At 38.3% G+C, this 21,010-nt stretch overlaps 1 protein-coding gene across 1 annotated transcript in view; it reads right to left on the bottom strand.

Annotated features, from left to right (window-relative positions):
* The window catches only part of ROBO2 (roundabout, axon guidance receptor, homolog 2 (Drosophila)), a gene marked incomplete at its 3' end in the record, with an annotated part of 135,709 nt that overhangs the window by 96,908 nt on the left and 17,791 nt on the right, over positions 1-21,010 (bottom strand). The window contains exons 4-5 of the mRNA XM_010285434.1: positions 11,341-11,468; positions 7,995-8,006 (exon numbers count right to left, since the gene is read on the bottom strand). Coding sequence (XP_010283736.1) covers positions 7,995-8,006; positions 11,341-11,468 — 140 coding nt within the window. The remainder of the gene's footprint in view (positions 1-7,994; positions 8,007-11,340; positions 11,469-21,010) is intronic.

Here is a 21,010-nt window from a genome sequence, read left to right as displayed (position 1 = left end):
TTCCAGTCTCACCAAATACAGATCAAGACTTGCCTCTAAGATGTTTATACGGAAGACAGCAGAAGTCCCCAGAACTCCAGATGAGTTATTATGTATTTTGAAAAGGGAGGTAACCCTCAACATCATCTATGGAGTAGGACTACTTATTTATAAGATTGCTTTGCTGGTTCCAGACACTGGCTTAGATGACAGTTGAAGGCAGTACAGGAATTCTTGAAAGAAAATAATGATCCCCCACCTTTGTGTGGCATTGATTAAATTTTTCTAGAAGGTCTGGTAGATATTGGACTTTTTGGATGCTTTTGTGATACAAATGCAAAAGAAAACTGTAAGGCCCTATTTATATAGCTTGCTGTAGCAACATTTGCCCTTTGTGTGGCATGAGCTGCCAAAAAGCGCAGATATGAAAGTCTAGGAGTTTTGAAAGATGGTTTGCGAGGCTACTATTGCTGATGAAGTAAATAGAGGAAAACAGAAAATATTTCCAGTCTCAAACACCAGAAGCCTGGGCTGAGTCAGCATTTCTTTCCTCAGAAGTTCAGGTCTTCTTGATGGGTACCAAAAGTGATGTGTGGTTCTTAGGACACAAAGTTTTTAGTGCACTATTAGCTGTGACTAATGATACATCAAGGGTGTAGCCTCTGACACAGGAGCCATTACAGAAGCCTGAGAGGATAAAAACTTAGGCCTATCACTAATTCAGATATTTCTTACCAGGGATAAACTAATGGAAGTTTAGGACGGTCATTTTCTTTAAAGTGAAAAGACTTCTCAATCTTACAGTGTGCTCCAGTGATTAGGTGTGTTCACAGACCAGGAAGGAAGGAAGGAACTTTTTAGCATGCTAGTTATGACTGAGTTGCCTAGGAAATTAGTTTCCTTTTACTTCTCTCCCACGAGTATCATGTTAACATAGGAATCTATAACTATTTCCTAGCCTGTACAAGTGCAGTTGGACTTTGAAACAAGTGTATACATCTCATTTTATGGAAATTTAGTTTTTTCTTTAACTATGTTCTCTTCTTTGTTCATTTAGACTGTTTTCTTTCTTTCATGATTTCTTCATCAGGTGGATGGTTCTGTCAATAAAAATGAGGAATGTGTACGTTGTGAGGATAACAAATGATCCATGAAGCCCCTCACTAGACCTGTGATATTATTTTAAAATGAAACAGGTGCAGGTGGCAAAGTAGGTACTTGGTTTGGATTCTTCTGAAAAGCAGCTTCCCATAACCTAGGGGAGTATTTATAATCCATAGCTCAGATACCATTGATAACATTGACACTTCTTCAAAATTAATTCTCATATGTCCTGCACCAATAGATCAAATACACAAAATTAGAAGCACAGGGGGCATGCAGGGAGAACTTTTAGCAGATTGAATGAGAGGAAGCACTGCGGGAGAGGAGTCAGGCTACAATGGGGCAGAGGTAGAAAGCAGGGAGAAATGAGGTCTCAGCAAGATTTTAACCAGGACTAGTTCTGCTGTAAGTGTCCTTCAAGCTGCTCCTGTCTCATGGAAAGTAAGAAATTCCTTTTGTTTTGTTTTGTTTACTGTTTTCAGGTGAGCCAATGTGAAAACACAACAGTGTGAAAAGATCACACTTTGAGAACTTTGAGAATCATTTGAGAACGCTAAACCTTCCTTCATACCTGGACTAATTGTTCTAATCTTCAATTTAAATTCAATTTCTGAATTCCACGTATAACAACATTTTTATCCTTCATTTGATCTGAAACACTGAAGCAGATTATCTTTGAAAGCGTGGAATCATAAGCATTTTTTCCTTTTTTTGCAAGAGGTGAAAGAAGTCTAGAGAACCAATAAATAAAAAATGCTAACTGTCCTATATAATTTGACACACAAAATCTCTCTTTTATACCTGTATGACCTAAAAGAAAGAAGAGGGATAAATCTGCACAGTGGAAAAAAGGAGATGTGAGATAAAGAGTAATGAAAAAGCAGGTTCGGTTAATGTACAAAGTTTCCCTGCCAGTTTCAGTTAACTGCCGAATCTGCATTTATCATTTTTATAACAAAAGTTGAAGCACAAAAAAAAATTACTACCAAAGATTTGTTCTTCCTTCTTACCTAGGACTAATGACAATAAAACAAAACTATGAGAATAATTATTTAAAAAATCCAACTCTGTCTCCTACATAGCAGGAAAGGCATCCACTTCCGGCTCCCCGCCCCCACTTGCTAATGTAAACTCTACCATTAGGGGATGGCTGGTGCTACTACGCCTTCTGTGAGTTTAGCAAATAAAACAAATTATGCCAACAAAAAGACATGTAATCCGTCATGATTCCTTCTGTCATGGGAGATAGCAGGAGAGTTTGCTGGTAATGTGTTTAAAAAGGAGCAGCTTACCCCTTGCTGATGTAGTAACATTTCCTCAAAATAAGTGTAATCCGGTTATTTCCTTCAAAAACCCCATGAATTCACATGCTGAAGAGAAGAGCTAAGGAGATGATGAGAAGAGTAAAGAGCTAGATAGGCTAATAGGCTACATCTATAGTGAGAAAGATGACAAGTTCCTGGTTTGTTTACCCTTGAGAATAAAAAAGGCTGAGATGAGATATTCTGCTCAATTTGGGCCACTGTAAAGTGAAGAGAGGAAAAGGAGTGAGGAAGAAAAAAGTACTATTCATGCTGATTGATTGACAATGTTAGCATTAAAGGAATGGGGCATACAGTCGTTTTGCTGTTGAATACCAAGGTCACATCCAAACTAATATGGCTAGCAGCAACTGAGCAAAGAAGGCAAAGGTAAAAATGAATGGGTTAATGCACTGATTTCCATACTCCTGCTGAAGGAAAAGTAAGCAATTTCTCTTTTTAGAAAAAAGGAAAGGAAAAGTTTGGGGGAAGCAACACAGCAAAAGACTTTTTCATACACTAATCTTCGAAGACTTATGGAAAGACTCTAAATCCACCTAAGAAAAAAATTCCCGCTGATTTGAGCATGCTTCAGGAAAGTTAAAAAAGATTTACACACCAAACTTCTTAAAACTTTCCCAAGCTAGACTTCAGCAATGAAAAAAAAAAAAAAAGAAAAAAGGAGGCCCTTGATCACTTCCCTGCACTTGCTGTAACTGGGTTTTCTCTAAAGAGAAACAGTGTGAGTATTGGCACATACTTGGTACCGTAGCGGAATGAGCCAGGACATCACAGTGTGACTTCCAAAAACTTGAAGTTCCTACACTGCCGTCTTTCACGCTTATCATTGAAGAAGAATCCTCTACCAGATCTTCTATGTTTCTGTTCTCATCACTACCTGGCATACCCAAGAAGATGTGGAACAGCTGGAAGTGAAGCTGAGTTTTGTGGACCAGCACATAAATGCTTGGTGGTTAATGTGCACCATGTCCGCTTGCAAAGACATTCTGGCCCACATATAGCAAACATTGTATTTCTATGATACCTGAAGTCATTATAGGATTCAAGTGTAAGTTCAGCCAGTGGAGTTTTGCCAAAGTAGAAATGCTAACGACTTTAGGATTTTTAGACTGGTCTTTAAAAGTCTAAGAACTGTTAGAACAAATCAGCTCCATATTTTAATTTCTTACTGGTATACAAAGAAATCTGAATTTCCTTCTATGGTAACCTTTTCTCTTTAATTTAAAGAATTTGCCTATTTTTAAACAATAGCAATGCATTCCTCCTTCTTTTGCCCAAGGAAGAAACAAATCCCAAAAGCCTAATGTCCACTGGTATCCTCATTCTCTTCTGAAAATTTCCACAGGTGGTAGCAGCAGGCAGACAGGCAATATCATTTTGATATAGATTTGAGATTTCTGCCACTGAAAGATGGCACCATACTTGCAAGCATGATCTCATCTCTTCTGTCACACAGCAATCGCCATTACTGATATTGTATAGATCCTCAGTGTCTCAAGTGAAGGTGATATTTTCATGAATATACTAAAAAAAAAAAAGCATTCATGCTATGACTTTCCTTGCAAGGGTCAGAATGAAGAGTAATGAGAGATTTTTCTCACTTACCAGTCTGAACCATCCGAACAATATGATTTCAAGCCACAACACCTAATACAACTTTGTTTAAAATACGGCCCTTTCTATTTTATGTTTCATGCTGCACCACTCTTAATAGACCATTAAGTCATGCCAGGCTGATTTATGACATGAAAACTTCCCAGAGCAGAATGAAATGCATCATACAGTCACATTACACTTAAATGTGAATAGACTGTATTTAATTAGTCTGAAATTTGGAAAATTCATGGCAGGTGTCTTATCTGTTTCTCTCTTCTCCAACATGGTACGGAAGTGAAGTTTTTGTAACTTGGTTCGTCTCCTCTTACTTCCTTAGTTAATTCCAAATACTTAATTTCTATCCAGGTGGCAAAAGTATCTAGCTATTTGCTGCACGTCACTTCTATCTGGGAAGATGAGTCATAGCATATGACAATACATTAAGTAAGCTTGACTTATTGCAAGGCAACTGAAATGCAAAGAACTGTATTTTCACTTGGACATAGCCAATATTAATTAGAAAGCTGAGTACTCTGTCATCTGAATGACTTTTTGGATGTTTAGTAAAAAAGTAACTGAAACATCAGACAGATTTTCACAGATCTTCTTTTTGAACTTTAGGCCCTCCGTCTCAAAGCATTATAGCAAATGCTTTTGAAAAGATTGTCAAGTGTTACTTTCAGTGTGGCTAGATGAAACTTTGGAGCTCCTCCCAGCTTTTGTGCTTGCTTCAACAGCTATTCTCCTGCCCAACTGCCATAAGAAATACAGCAGGATGTGGAAGTGAGAAAATACTAACTTGCTCTTCTGGAAAATCCATCTAATGAGTGAAATAACAACAGAAATGACCTAAATAGGGATAAATATCTTGTTTCCTAAACCCATCTGTTGTAAATCCTGTCAGAAATCTTTTCAAAAGGTTATAAATAAGAGAACACCTATTTTAGAAACAGGCAACACATTTATCCCTAGCAGCAAATCCAAATGTGATGAGTATTCTGGCATAGAGCTGTTAAATTCCCCAGCTGCCATCCACCTCGGGCAGAACATCATTTTGTCTATATAGTATATACCATATGTTAACTGCTTAAACCTAACATGGTCATTGGTAATCCCGCTCCTGAATTTATCACTCAAGTTGAGATTTAAATTAAAATATCACAACTAATAGAATATAAATATTTGAAACAGGCAAAAAACAATTAGAAAATGAAAATTATTCAGTTTGCAACAAGAATTGCAATGCTGGAACCTTAAAAAAACATTCTTCCGTTCTTCAGTGACAAGGCATTGAAAGCAAATGGTTTGGTCTTGTTTAAAACACAACAAAGACAAAATGTCTGCTTTGAATTGGAGGTAGTGATGAAAGGTAAAGGTACATAGATAATTCTCAGGTGTCATGAAAGAATATAAACTTTTAAACTGCTCCCCTGCAGTTTAACGTATAGATAACTATATAGATATACTTCTGTTAAAATGTTATCCTCCTAAAGAGCTGTGAGCTTAATAACATTAAGTGGTGTTTGCTTTAGCTTCCTTTCTGTAAGGAGATGTATTTTTGCTCTGCGTTCCAATTTCCTGATCAAAAAAATGCTACAAGATTTGATTGACCATTCTTGTCAAATGACACTTTTTTGGGCTTCTTGGTGGGGAACTGGTGGTGGAGAGGAAAGTTACTTTGTTTTGCTTTACTGGGCTTTAAATTTTCAAAAAACAGGATAGGTAGCCATTGCTTTACCTACACTTCTCTGAAACAGAGATATGAGCTGTAGAAATCAGTTTCACTTCAGGTCCTTAAGCAAAAGACAATAAGGCATACACCATCAGGACAGTATTGCCTTTTCTACAGGCACAAGATCAGATAAAAATGATCTAAAGAAAGTGATCTGCTTATATACACAAATCACTACATAAACACTTGTACAGGAATTCCACATGTTAAATATCTTTGAGGTTGGACTTAAACTTACTTAACAATCTTTTCACAATTCACAAAGATAATCACTAAATTAAAAAAAATTGATACAGACCGTATGACCTTATAAGAATTATTTTAAAGTCAACCATTCTCATTTATGTTTCCTGAATAACTCATGTAAAAGAAGAATTTTCTTTGTACCAGATGTTCACTTGTAACAAAATAAAATAGCATAGGCAGGGAATATGACAAATTGATCACAGCATGGTCACACAAGGGGATCATATACCTGGACATAAGTAACTTGAGACCAAGAGCTTCTGTATAAACTTTGGAGATGGAATCATGGATGACTCAACAGTCTGAAAAGTCTTAAAAAAGAATGCGTTCTGAAATAAGACACCACCAACGCTGCTGAAACCTATCATTTTCCTGTGAATCTCCAGTCATTTACTTTACGTGGCTTTCACAGAGCCTGAAACAATCTCTACTTTGTGATTTTTTTTCTTGCCTTTCTTTAAAGAGTGAGAAAAATAACTAGAAGTAAAACACTTTTAATCTTGTAGCATTTTCTTAGGGAATGGAGGAGGAGATTTCATTATTAGCATACCACTCCCCCCCCACATGAGAGAGTTACATCAGAAGCATGCTAAAGTTATACTTTTTTCTAAGCAAAGGAAAAAATTTTTGTATGAGCTTACTCCAGTTTTACACAGTTACAACTCCTGGGAATTCATTTCTCGAGAACTAGCACAATGACAAAATAATACAGTAGTGACTGGGGTTTAAAGCTTGCTATCAAAATCCCAAATGGAGAACAGCGAATTTCCGCTCGGCACAGGGAATTCTCCAGGTAAGGATAAGCCATGCCGTGACTGTGGAGGTAGTCGGCTTGGCCATGCCTATGTTAGTAAACTAATAACCATGGGATCACCTTGGTTCTGGAAACAGAGGCCTAACCTGGATTTTATCCTTAAATTATTCCAACCTATCTTCCTCCAACTTGTAACAGTGAAGAGCTGGGACAAGTTCAAACTCACAAACATTAGTCAAATGCGTATCTAACATAAGTTTTGACTACATAAAGACAGACCAAACGCCTCAGGATTCTCTGTAAACACCAGTACATACTTTTCACACTAATCCAAAAAATCAAGAGTAACCATATCGTTATTCTAAAAGATACAAAGATACATCTAAACACAAACTACAAAAATCAGAGGAGCAGTGCAACTGGTTAAAGTATTTAGAAAATATATATAGGCACAGAGTAAACATCCGTGAATGAAAACTAAATAATATGTTTAGGAAACTTCTGAACACCAAAAGTGAATTTCAGCCACCGACAGTTGCAATTTTTCCATTATGCTCAGTTAGATTTTTATGAATTTTCAGAAATAATTTCAAAGTTATAGGAAGGAAACAAATTTTTAGTGTGGGAATTCAAAATCCAGAGGTTATCTTCCTCTGGACTTGTTATTCAAAACAGTCTGCATCCTATACAGCACATTCCAAAATGCATTCAAAGATGACCCAAGGGCAAAAATCAATTATGAACTTTCTTAACAAGCACGGAAATCTACTCCATCCCCTCTTCAATTTCAGGACTAATTAATTTCAAAACTCTTTGAAAGATACAAGAAAGACGGGACATGCAAAGCCTGTGCTTTTACTGCTATGCAATAAAAGCATAATGAGCTGATCGGTTAGGGCCTGATAGAAGCTCACCGAAGTCAATACAATCCTTTCCGTTGATTTCAATGGCTTCTGTACCAGGCCCTTAAACAGACCGTTAAAAATGCCTGAATGAGTGATTTTGGCTCAGTATCACCACACCCACCCCGTTTCGCTGATTGGTATTTGTTCGTGATTTGGTAAATGCGTTTATACATGACACAGCAGAAAACACAAAGTCCAGAAATAGCACTTTGTCAGTCAAAATCACTTGCCTGGTGTTAGACAGTTAAAACTATGAAGCGCTGGCTGCTAACTTCAGCCAGTTAAATGCTGTTGCAAATGAAAGATGAAGCATTGCATGAAGCCATGCTAAAATGGATAGAAGGATGGTTACTTACCAACGGGGCGAGCTGTTGACATTACAATGGTGTAGTGAGAACATAAAAAAGAAATTAAAAAAAGAAAAGAATATCTGTCAGAATGCATGACGTGTAATGCTACCTTCCACTATGGATACTACCATGATCGCTAACCCCTCAAATGATAGACAGCCTAAGTAAAATGTTTACTGCTGTTACTGTTCAGTCATGTGCCACTCATCACATTTACTTGAGCATAGCATCTGAACAAGCTGCTTGGAGCCATTCTCTGAGAAACATTTTTATTATCTTTGCATGCCATCACCAAGTATCATTGTTAATACTTAACAAAAGAAAAAATGGCGTTGCATTAGCACAAACTTTTAGATCCCGATAAACACATCAGTTTAAGCCGCAGACTGCCAACTGTCATGCCAGTAGACGCAAGGCGTTTGCTTTCGCAGTCAAACAGCGATTGAATTTTAAGCATGGCCAGTCCGTACAGCAGTAAGGGCTACAGAAAGCCCAGGACACGGTTTTTTCCATTCAATAACAGGCATAAAAGCTTACAGCACACCGCTTTTTCCTTCCTGATGGTGCTGAGGAAAATATAACAAATAGGCTGAAATGGCCGCAGGGATTTTGAGGCCACAGAACCTCCCAAATTACTGTTTAGATAACTTTCACTTCCTAAAAAAAATTGCTGCTGAATGATCGACAGGTTAATACTGTTTCAGGTTGATATCAAGATTGAAAGCTGCTGCTGCAACAAGCGATTTCTTGATTATAGCAACAGCCCTTCATTATACTTGTGCTGGGGAAGAGGGCTGTCAGTCCCTCTTAATAAAATATAGACATCCCCTTTCAGAAGAACTGAAAAGTTAAAATTGACTCCAGGTTGGATCTGGGTAGGCCAAACTTCCCCGATGTTAGCAGTTGAAGTACTTACACATTTCTGAGCAACAGCACAATTTTTTTTCTCTTATTTTATTTTTTTCTCTCTCTTTTTTTTTTTAAGAAGTTAACTAGCTCTTTATGCTTTTGTGTAGGCTAGGGTCAAAAGTAGGGTATGCAGATCCAGAGGTAACACAGCATGCAAGGACATTCTTCGTTCTCAACCTTTCTGTGTCTTTATCCTTACTTTGGCATACCCACTTCATTTAACTATTTCAAGCCTGCTGCCCTTTCTCACCCATCATTTATTTGAAGACTTTCTGTCTTTTTCCTGCTTCTGCAGAGAGATAAGAAATAAGAGTGATGTGCACCTTTCCAAGAGAGGGCATGAAGGCTGAGCCACAGAATTCAAATTCTGTTATTGTTTGTGACAGTTTAATGTAAACTCCCTGACTTCATCCTCATCCCCTGCTTTAAGTAGATGGAGCCACGAATGAGGGAGCTAAGGACAGTGCTGCTGTTGCCAGGTTTGCAGCTGTAACCACAACACCTGCAAGGAACCAAGACACCCTCAAAGTAAATTTTGAAGTGCTATGTGTTTTTGCTCCTCTACATGACAAACAGTTATGGTAAAAGCAGCTTCAGACAAAACTGGCAAAAGTTTAAGAATTCAGAATTATGGCTTCCTTTAATTAAAAGGACCATTCTTTATGGTCCGTAAGTCAATGGGTGTTTTCCCAGTCCTTTGTTTTCAGAAAATTCAGAGTAATAACCTTCCCCATTGAATTTCTTGGCTTTTCTGGTTTTCTATCATATCCTGAACATTTAATATCCTTATAATACCATGGCTTCCTTCTGTTGGATAAACACTATGAATTTGACTATAATTTACAAACCCAGGGGGGAAGAATACCCAAGATAATGAAAACCTGCTTTTACTGTAGGAAAATCGATTAAATTATATATTTCCTCAGTTTTTTTTCGCCCTAATTTCATCATGTTCAAGCTTCAGTGATTTCAAAGGGTTTTTTTGCTTGGTTCTAGCTATTGTTTATATCACAAGTCTAGGTAGCAAATCTAAAAGGCTTGCTCCAGTAATGTATACACAGTTCTAGGAGTGTTTAAAGGCTATTGAATTGGTTGCCAGATTTATTGGATACCATGATTCTGCCTGTGACAAAGGAACAGAGTGAGAGTATTTCTGGGAGTTCACTGTAGTGACTATTTTTCCTCACGTTACAAAATGGAAGAACAATCTTTTACACAAGCATGTAGCAGGTAAACCTGATTCTTCAGCTTAAAAACGGGAAGAGCTGCATTATCACTTATTCTCTAAAGCGCACACTGAGGTAATATTTCAGCAGATTGATTATCACAATACTCTCTTTTCTTTGTTATATACTAACATCTCCCCCCGTACAAAGCCATGGAGTGCTTTTTTTTTCCCTTTGAATTCAGCAAATTAAACTGAACTGTGTCCATGCATTAAATGGATGGAAATGGAAGCTGGCCTCTTGGGTCAGTTGACCCCAGTTCTAATAAAGCAATCCATTGAGACTTTGAACATTTGATTTAATGTGTATGAAAAGAGAAGAACAGATAAAGCTAAAAATGTTTTTATTAACCTTTCACAGCTCTACTGAAAACCGTCAGCATGCACCACTAAACTGTGAAATAGTGTCTGCGTGATATTCATTGTGCCAAATTGCTGCTTATCTTTTGGAATGAAGTAATAACTATTATATTCTATTTACTCATATGGAAATATTAGCCTAAAAACTTTTTCTCTCCCCATAATATTTAGCACGTCTATATCTACTGTCACAAAAGACATTTTGGCAACTCATTATTCTACCAGTCTTAAAACCTCCTTACCACATCAAACCGCAGTACATAAACACTGAGTGGATACTAGAGACCAAGGATATTTTAGGAGAGAATATGATAGTCTTTACCTTGTAATACTTACAAAATTTAATTAGGATTTTCTTATTCCTTTGGCTGGGGTTTATCTTTCAGATAAAGAGTAACGGTAGAGTTTAATTATGGCAGATCTAATCGCATAATAATACTACCTGCATTATGTTTGGCATTAATAAACATAGTTCCGTACTATACTTCTTATACTTATTAGAAAAAGAAACATGAATAATAGCCTAAACTGATGGCTCACATATTAAAGTCTATGCCCATGGTTATGTAGTGCTTGCTTACGTGTGTGTATATTTATATATGCATCCATTCTTCAATAAAAAAAACACTGCAACAGCTCTTTAACTGCAGGGAGATCCTATCCTACTGAAGTCAATTAAAATTTTGCTCCAAATATCAACAGGACCAGGATTTTATCTCTGTTGTAAATCAGTGCCAGCACCCGCAATTGCAAAGGGTATGTGAAACCCAAACAATGCCAGGTAAAGGTGTGGCCCATTTCATCAGAAAGCAATTTATCCATGTAGGGGACAGGTCCTCCCTCCATGGGAACGCTCACCTCGCACAGTGAGGGTAGCAGAGGCTTCCACTTTTCCAACTCGATTCTCAGCAATGCATGTGTAGGTTCCTTCATCTGTGCTCATGGCCTTCTTAATGCGCAAGGTGTAGTCATCTTTGATGTCATACCTGCATTACAGAAAAAGAATGAAAACTCTTTCTGTAGACAATAGAAATGAACGAAAACTCTCACCTGGAATATGCCGGTCTGATTCTATCTTGGAGCCAACTTTGGAAGATAAATTATTATCTAGCATTAGATAATTCCACCAAGCATTAATCTTCATGACATTTTTATTGCACTCTGCATTAGTTAGAAACTTTACATAAAATTAGTATTGCTATGTTCAGTCAGTATTAGGGCTTTATTAATAATATCATTCACTTTGTCCTTGATCTGGTGCAATAAGATAAAATTAAGCTATCAGACATCAGTTATCAATACATGACAGCTCAGGTTTATCATGCCCTTAACTATGTGAGCTACACATTTTACCTTTCGCCGATTTGGAAATTTCCCTTTATATATAGTTTTCCTCTACAGCAGCAACCCCTTAGGGAAACTGTGAGCATGTTGGTACGATCTGACACTACACGATTACAAACAATAAAATATATTTAAGCTCTGGAACGTGACATTTATTAAAGAGATACATTAAAGGAGATTTATCAATTTCGCAAGAATAATACAAAATGATTCATTAAGGGTAGACAATAACATTTTCTGTTTCTTAAAAGAAATTAGAAACAATTCACTTATGCTTTGTCCATTTCTTTGTTTCTATTGTTGTAATAATTTTAAAACTATGAGGACGTATACAACTTGAAATAATACGAAGTACTTCAGCATGCTGTGAACATTCATTCTCAAGGTATTTAGAGTGCTTACACCTAGAAAAGTATTTCCAGTTAAACTGTTATTATCCTGCAGAAGTCATGCTTAACAAACTATTTTAGGCTCTGATCCAAAGCTTAAAGTCAATGGGAGACTTTATCTGGTATGAAATTTTTTTGGCTCCTGAATAAGGAAAACCTTGGTTTTCAGCATGGATATTTTACTCTTGAAATACTCTCTTGTAAAATTATTTTCAACAACATTTCTTCTGGATATAATAAGCCCCGATACCTTAATTAAGTCAACTTAAATCTAGACTTAGCTTCAGATTCTCATGTATCAAATAGTGAAATAGGAACACAAAACTAAAGAAAGATCGAGACTTCAGGAGACATCAATACTCTTTCTCACTGTATACACACTCATGACGTAACTTCAGAACAACTAATTTACCTTCTCTTTGCTGTATAGTAAAGATCTTGTAGACTTGTTCAGCAAACATACTGAAATCATATGGAAGAGTATCCTTAAATGTTTTGATGAATAAGAATGCAATGCAATTAGTTACAGGAATGTTGTGAGGCTCTGTGAGTATTTTTAAATGCTTTGAGAATCTGAAACACTAATTTCTGTGTACATAATATACATTGCTATTGGTTCCTTTAGTATAGGTTTCTAGAGAGAGCGCTCTGTGCTAACAGACTTTAAAGGATCTTAACACAAAGGATTCTATATGTTGAAACTTTCAAAGTTCTGTTTTGTCTAATTAAAGCTCACAACATCAATTAGAGCATTACTAGCAACTGCAAGAATAAAGAGAAGCCAAGACGTCTTTTGACGCTCACCACAATACAATACAGCTTCATTCTATATTCCGTAAGTCCATTTTAATTATTTGCAAAAAAATAAGTTAAAAAAGACCAAACTGAGGCTAACCATTCTGTCAGAGATAAGCATAAACATATACGATACCTCTTTTGTTAGGAGTTACACTTAATTATATGTATGTGCAGCACCTCAGATTTAACTAATGAATAAGAGAGATGCCAAGGGGAAGAATAAGTAGATGCCATGGCAGACTTCAGAAATTTTTAGGGACAATTTTTTTGCCAGCGTAGTACTGTTGGGGGGTGTGGGGAGACGTTATGAACTAGAGAACTTAATATGCAGTTTCTGCAACTACACTCAACAGCCATACGCAGTTGAGGCACATTTCTTCTCGACTGCTCACAAATTATGTCATTTTGCATGCTGTGCTGCACTAGTCAATGGCAAATAGAAATCACTGTTTTCGTAAGAGAGAAAAGGCAAATTGTCTCCCTTAAAGATCTCAAGGATATGACAACAGTATCCCACAACGATGGAGCAGTTATTTGTCTTTGGCGACCACAGAGTTGCAGACAAGAGAAAAATGCTTATTTTCTTGACATGAGGCCAGCCCTAGGGGACTAAAAATATAAAGCTGTATTCATCTCCTGTGAGATGAGAAAACTGAGATGAGCTGTAATATAAATATGGGTTGGATACAAGAATCATAGTTATAAAGCTGGGCAACAATTAACAATTTATCTAATTGCTTGCCTTTTTTTCTTTTTTTCCCCCCTGGACAAAGAACGTCCCCGTGGTTCACTTACCGCTGCCGAGATAGAAACAGGCAGGCAGCGGGACTCTATCGGAGTGGCTGCTTGAACTGGGACGCGGGCAGCCTGGGACAGGGCCCTCCAGTCTGCTGTGGGCTGCAGCTGACTCGCTCTTCATCTCACCGATGTGCTGGTGCCGGCATGCCAGCCAGCTGCCTGGGAGGCTCCGGCAGCCTTTATGCTTGCACCTGCCAATCATGCAAATTGAGCAAAGGCTGCTGGAGGAACGAGCCAGCTGCATGGCATGCCAGGACGCGGAGTGAGGGTACAGCCATCATCTCCCACTTGGGTTGTGAAATGGAGGGTGGCGTAAGCACGTCGGTGTCACGGCCCAGGTATCAGTTACTTCAAGGAGAGGTCCAGCTCTCCCAGGCTGCTTCTCCAACAAGGCCATACTGGGTTTGTGGACCACCCTGACAGAACGTGCCATCTAGCAATTAGATTCGTGTATAGATGGACCCGTGGGACATTATAACCATCTGCTGTCCTGAAGTATTGACACGCTGCCCCTCAGTCATCTGTTCCACCCACATTGTCCCCAGAAGTCACCACAGTTCAGTGAAAAGCTTTGACAGATGAAGCAGGCAGGAAGGAGAAAGGAAGAAAACTGGCTTGCAGCCTGATCCACAGCAGCACAAGAAGCTTGTGTGAGAAAGGAACAGTGAAGTAACAAGGAGTGAAGCCTGAGTATGTTTTCAGTTTTTCAAGCATCTACTTGCACAGCCTTGAACAATGCCTTCTCTCCTCTCGGTCTCAGAGCCTCATATTCCCACAGCAAGATGCTTCCACCCGAGTTTCTGGAGAAGTTGACTCTTATCTGGATTAGTGCTACTGAACATTTGGGAATCAGGATCAGGGCCTCTCTGACTGCTAATGCCAATCACAGGCAGAGGTTACCAGACTCCTGGATTGATGATGGAGTGGCGGAAAACCAGAGCGTACTGGTTAAATTGGTCCTTAACATAGCCAGTGCACTAAGGCGGCAACGCCTTCAAAATATGTGCAGTGTCAAGAAACACCTTCTGACATATTGCCAAAATACTGCTGACTCCTAGCCAACTAATGCCAACATTCCACTAAAAACCTAGGGTGTCAGGCATCAGTTTTACATGTTTATGGCCATCTAATTGATTTTAAGTACTTCTCTTTGTTAAACATTTGGAGGTGCTTAACCTTTCAGTTCAGCTTAGACTTCAGCCATCAGACTGAGCTGGGAGATGCCTCTTGAACAGCTAGTCAGCCTGTGCCTCGACAGAAACCAGCCACTTCTGGGCACCACGTTACACAATTTCTGCTCTACAAGTAACAGTTAGAGCAGGTCTGCCTTTAATTAGCCAAGAAGGAAGGGGGGCAAGGGACTGGAAAGGAAGAAAGAAACAGAGAAACAACAAGCAGATGAGAAAACACTGCTGGTGAGGAAATTCTAATAGAAATTGGGTGATTTTGAGTGAAATCTGGCAGTCTCTGGCACATATGAATGCATTCATTGTTGCTAGTTTTGATTAATGACAGTTGTACAATAGTGTGCTGACAGTCACTGCCATACAGACACTTTTTTTTTTAATATGAAACACTGCTGAAAATGCAACCCAATCAGATTTGGCCCCTGAACAACATGTGCTATCATCACTGTACCGTGAATTGAGATTGATTGGTAACCAGCTGTGACAAAGTGGGAAAAAGAGCCTTGTCTTTTTCAAGAAAAGAAAAGAAGAAAAATAAAAAACTGAATTGTGTCAAAACCATTACCATCTGCTCAACCAAACAACAAATAAAACAAAACACATTAACTGTTTTAAAGTATCAGAAATTAACGTACTGAGGTTGGATTCATGCACTGGCTTAAGCATCTAAGAATAATCTTGAATTAAACCATTTTTGTCACAGTTATCGTTTCCCCCCCAATTCAAAATCTGTATGTGTCCATACTCAGCCACGAATCTTCTGTGGTTATGAAATTAAAAAAAGAGAGAGAGAATTTACTGAACTTAGAGAGATTTAGCAAGGTGCTTTTTTCCGTTTGATATACTTTTTACTCATTGCATCACAGCACCCCTAGATTTCCAGATTTTCAAAAAAGTGCATGCAGCTATGCATAAAAATATATGCACCTCTTTGTCTCTCATGTGCACAGGTAGCAAAACTGTGTTTGCAGCTGGAGTCATTACATTTCTAGCGACCCAAGTGAGTCTAGCTGGTAATACAAGGATGCGCATGCTTCCCCCGTGTATTTTAAAGTTGTGAAAATACATTACTGAGTTCAACAAATCCAACTCAAGAAGATGTATTTCTTGCTGAAGGGAATTTACAAGAGAAAAAATCACATCTTGACTGTTGTGAAGTCCACTGGCCTCAAAAAATTTACATGAATTTATACCAGGCACCTATTTTCTTCTAAAATGTTATTGTAAATTAAAAAAAAAATAGAATAGAATTTTTGTATGTAGGCTTTGTAGACTTCCCTTTTTTTTTGAGATGGCACAAAAATTACTTTGCTCTTTTTTTGCCTGTTTGCCAGGATGTTTTGCAAAACACGCACAAAGCTTCGAGATTACTCACAACATCAATGATTAGGGGGCCCAAATAGAGAGATGCTACTGGCCAAAACCAGAGTAAACAGGAGGTAGTTAAGGATGCTTAAGCTTCTGTCTCCACTTCTCTTTTGTGGTGCTGGCACTTCAGCTCCCAGCATAGTGCCACAGCTTGTCACTGGCTCCTAGACTATCTGTGCCAGATGGAGGGAGCCAGCCAGAAGCCGCGGCGAGATAGGAAGCATGAGCTTCACCTGCTTCAGCCTGGTGTGGTCCAGAAGCAGAACGGAGAGCCTCCATCTCCATCAGTGAGGCAGCCACCCCTACTGTCAGCTCCCTTACAAGAAATGTTGGGTTTTTCTCCACTTCCAGCCCATGCATTGGTAAAGTGGAAGAAGAAAAGCAGCACAACTGAGGGAAAGATAATGGTTTCCCTAGCAAAACCTGAATCAGTGACAGAGAGAGCATGAATGTATACCTTTGTGTGCACTGGTCTCAAATTACTCTTTTGCACCCCCGAAATCAAGGCTGTTTGTTGCTGGGTGGCTCTTAAGACACTGCTTACAGCTATGATAGATTGAGCTATCCCCAAGGTGCTGACAGGTCGGCTGCCACTCACATCTACATGTCCAGATTCCCATGTATTCTTCGGCTCCACCATTCATGCCAGAGAACATTATAAGGCAACGTGACATTACCTTGAATTTCTTAGTGCAAGGTATATATGCAAGCAGTCACACAAAATTGTTCACTGGCCTTATTCCAACAAACCGGAAAAAGAGCTAAGTAATACAGGTTACTATTCACTGTTTTGATGTTCTGAAAATATACTGACAGGTTCTGCTTAAAATAAACAGCAGGTTCAGCTACAGTCTAAAATCTTTTATGGGTTATCAGCAGATTATTTGTAATTGCTTATGGTGGACACTCTCAATTGAAATGATGTAAAACACAAACCCACGCTGCACTGTGCCTTAAACCAAGGCATTCAATAAAGTGGCCTGAATGTAAAAAAGATGTATCCAACAGTTACAGTCATTGGATCAACATTGTGAAACCATACCTATGTCCAAGGAAACAGCACGCTCCACCTCTTCTGGAAGCATCACACTATGCAGTACTACTTTTACATACAAACGTACATATGTGAACGCACATAACTAGTACCTCACAAAATCTTTAGCCATGCGCTCACAGGAGACCCAAGAAAAATCAGGCTGCTTTTTTATGCCTGATTTTTATGCCTTTAATTTATTGAAATAATTTGGAAACACATAGAAGTTAAGAACAAAACTTATATTTGGGAATCAGCGACTCAGTAAACCCTATCTAAACTGATGCAGGCTCCACCTTTTACCTCTACATCTCTGTTTGCACAGTGAAGTATTCATAGGGAATTACCACATGATAATTACCCAAAATGGGCTTCTGATTTGATTTTAGTTCCAGACAGAGCTCCACATTTCAAAAACTGGAACGTTGTTGGAAGTATGAGCTAAGAGACCATGTAATGACTTGGCATAGAGACCTATCCTCCTGTCACCAGAAGTAGTCCTTTCCCTCACAGATGAGACAAATTTGTCAGGCACTTGGAAAGATCTGTATTATTAATGCCTATGTCATAAATTCATCCATCAGAAAAGCACCCTTGATTTTTAGGGCTATCTGCTCAGCACATGCCACTAAAAACGAATTTTAAGGAAAAGCAAAATACTGGGTTTGTCCATTTTTGTTTTTAAAAGATTGAAATGATACTGCAAGGACTGGAACACACTAAGAAGATCTGAGCCCAGACTGGCATCTTGCACTCCCTAAATATGGCTTGATGCATTTTTTTTAACATGAGCACACAGGTTATGAGTAGTATGAAATAAATAGGATTTGTGTTGGCCTGTCTATTATTATTTGTCTTAAGCATGATGAATGATTATGATAGACTTGTCAGAGAACTAACTGAAATATTTTCTAATCTATATTTCGAATCAGTAACCAACTTTGAAGTGGTAATTAAAGATGAAGTCATATTAATGTTTTAATGAAAGTGTCTTCAATATTACAGTTGAGCCAGAAATTATATTATTAAAAAGTACATTTTGCTACTGTTAAGTAATTCTCAACATAGGACTTACCAATAGGAACTGGAAAGTAGTTCTTAGGTTTAAAACATTAACCTTGCAGTATTTTCACTGACAGTTTTTGTTTGGTTGTTTTTAACTGAGGTGACAACTTGTATCCCATGCAGGAATGGAATGTGTTAAAGCAGAAGAAATCCCTGCAGGCCAGCCATGCCAGTAGCATCAATGATGTCAGAGCTCTTGAATCTTTCTTTTACAGAAAAAACCTGCATGGTTAACTATCTTTACTTTTTCATTCTATAATTGTAATAGTCGATAAACTGGTAACGGTGAGTTTAAACTGTTTGATATTCTTACACTTTTCAAGAAAGCAGGCTACCTCAGTATTCTGAAACTTATAAATACAATGTATAAACTATGTGATTACTAAGCTTTTACTTAGTATACTCTGCTTTTCTGACACTAAAGAAAGATTCAAGCACTAGAGTGGGTATCTGAGTGAAATTCTACATCAAGTTTTCTTAGGTGTCCTTCCTGTAGACCATTCTACGCAGTCTTTTGTGCGTAGAAAATTCAGAGAAATCCATGTTTGAGGCTGCTACTACTGGCATTAAATTTTGTTTCAGAACTCTGCTAGTGACTTCATTAATTCTCTGAAATTTAACAATTCTAGGACGTTAAATAAGAAAGAATAAAAAATAAACCATTCTCTTGTGACAAAACTATTTCAAGTGCACTGTCAGTGATCACTTTATAGATCACCAATGGTTCACATAGCATAAAGAGAAAACATGTAGGCAGGACTGTTAGTTGACACAGTTCCTTTATGGCTGCTGTCCGTGGAGTTGTAAAGCTATTTTCCCAACCTTGACCCTTATGTAAGCAACTGGGGACTGTTTTCATGCATCCGCAAACAGACTGCCTGAAACAATAGCTCTTCTTCAGCTCTGTAGTGAGAACTGACACTTAACATGAAGCCAATTTAAATGTCAATGTTATTAACCATTTCTCTGCTGATCACCAGCGGAGCCATGCACCTAACACATTTGCTCACAGCATTTAATATTTCAAACAAATCGAATGGCAGATAACTACTGGGTTAGACTATAGACCTCTGGGGTAACTGTGGGACAATATGTTTACAGGACATTATTCAATGCCATGCCTGGAGGAATTTTAAAAGTAAAAAAATACTCTAATTTACACTTTCACTTGGCCATGTATTCCTCAGAAAACTGTAAGGAATATTTTTCCCCTTTCAGAACAGGAAGGGATCACTGACAGGAAAAATATCAATCAGAGAAGAGGGATTCTCAACCAAAAGAACCAACAGGAGGGGGTACCCCATCAGCACTGGGGTACATCATCTTGATGCTATATAGACAAAAATAAACCTCTCTGTCTCTAATATGTCTGGTTTTACAGGGGAAGTTTCCTCAAATGATGCGACATAACAGCTAAAAAGATGCTTAGATTGCACTCCACTGAAATTTGCCTGTGTTCAGTTAGGCTACACGGACTCTCCGCAAGTTGCACTGCAGCTTGCGCTATGCCAGCCGTGTGCTGCACTAAACCCAAGATAACAACATCCTCTGCAAACCACCTCTACTCCCTCCAGATGTAAGTAAGAATACAAATAGCATATTAAACCTCTTTCTTTCACTGTCTCCTTTTGACAAGCTATTAAGAACATCCAATCTTCTCCCCTATGCTCCTCATAGAGGGACTTAATCTCTCCTTGATGCTTTAGCTTAGGAAACAAAAGATGGGCGTACAAATCATACTGGATTTAACCAGAGGTGATGAATAGTGCACGTGATACAGCTAATACGAAAAACATTCTTTTTCCTTGACCCTTTATTTAAAACCGTTAATTGTTATTAATTGTAACAGAAATTTGCTGATGTAACCAAAGATTATATCCATTACAGCACTAAAATACACTCTTTACGCTAATTAATTTTCAATACACATTAGACTGCATTTTGTTACAATCTGCACAGAGATTAACTTGACCAAAGCACATAGCGCTGTAGTGTTATTAACTCATATTTCATTGAAAGGTCATTGTCCCCTTGGTTGTGTCTAGAGGAGGCTGTAGTTAAATACCTCACTATCCCATCCACAGAATATAAATAGAATTATCTAGCGCTGTGTTTATTCTTAAAAATTACTGTCTCTGTGGCTTACAGGGCCTCATCCTGTGATCGTGGAGACTGCAAATGCAGAATATCTCTGCCTTTCAGGCCCGTCCTGGATCTCCTCTTAAAAAATCTAACTTTTCTGAGTTTGTTGATATAAGATCTGCTGTCATTTGCATTTAAATCCATTTCAAAGATTTGCACCTGGAAGACAGTGAAAATGCACATGTATCAGAAGTGTGACAGAGTGTTTCTGCTCAGGTTATGCATACGCAACTACTTCTGCTGTTCGCACGACTGCTAGACAGTGTCTGTGCCATGACTTGCTAAAGTAACTTTTTGTTGCCTGCAGGCAGAAGGAAGTTAGAGCATGGGCAACGGGAACCAGGGGGAGCCGATAAAGAGGCTGGGAGGAATTAGTCATTTCGAGAGGCATTTGGGTTGATAGT

Source organism: Phaethon lepturus, unplaced genomic scaffold, assembly GCF_000687285.1.
Source record: "Phaethon lepturus isolate BGI_N335 unplaced genomic scaffold, ASM68728v1 scaffold12414, whole genome shotgun sequence".
Taxonomy (NCBI): Eukaryota; Metazoa; Chordata; class Aves; order Phaethontiformes; family Phaethontidae; genus Phaethon; species Phaethon lepturus.
Note: the sequence above shows the minus strand (reverse complement) of the source record. Positions and strands in the feature narration are given on the sequence as shown.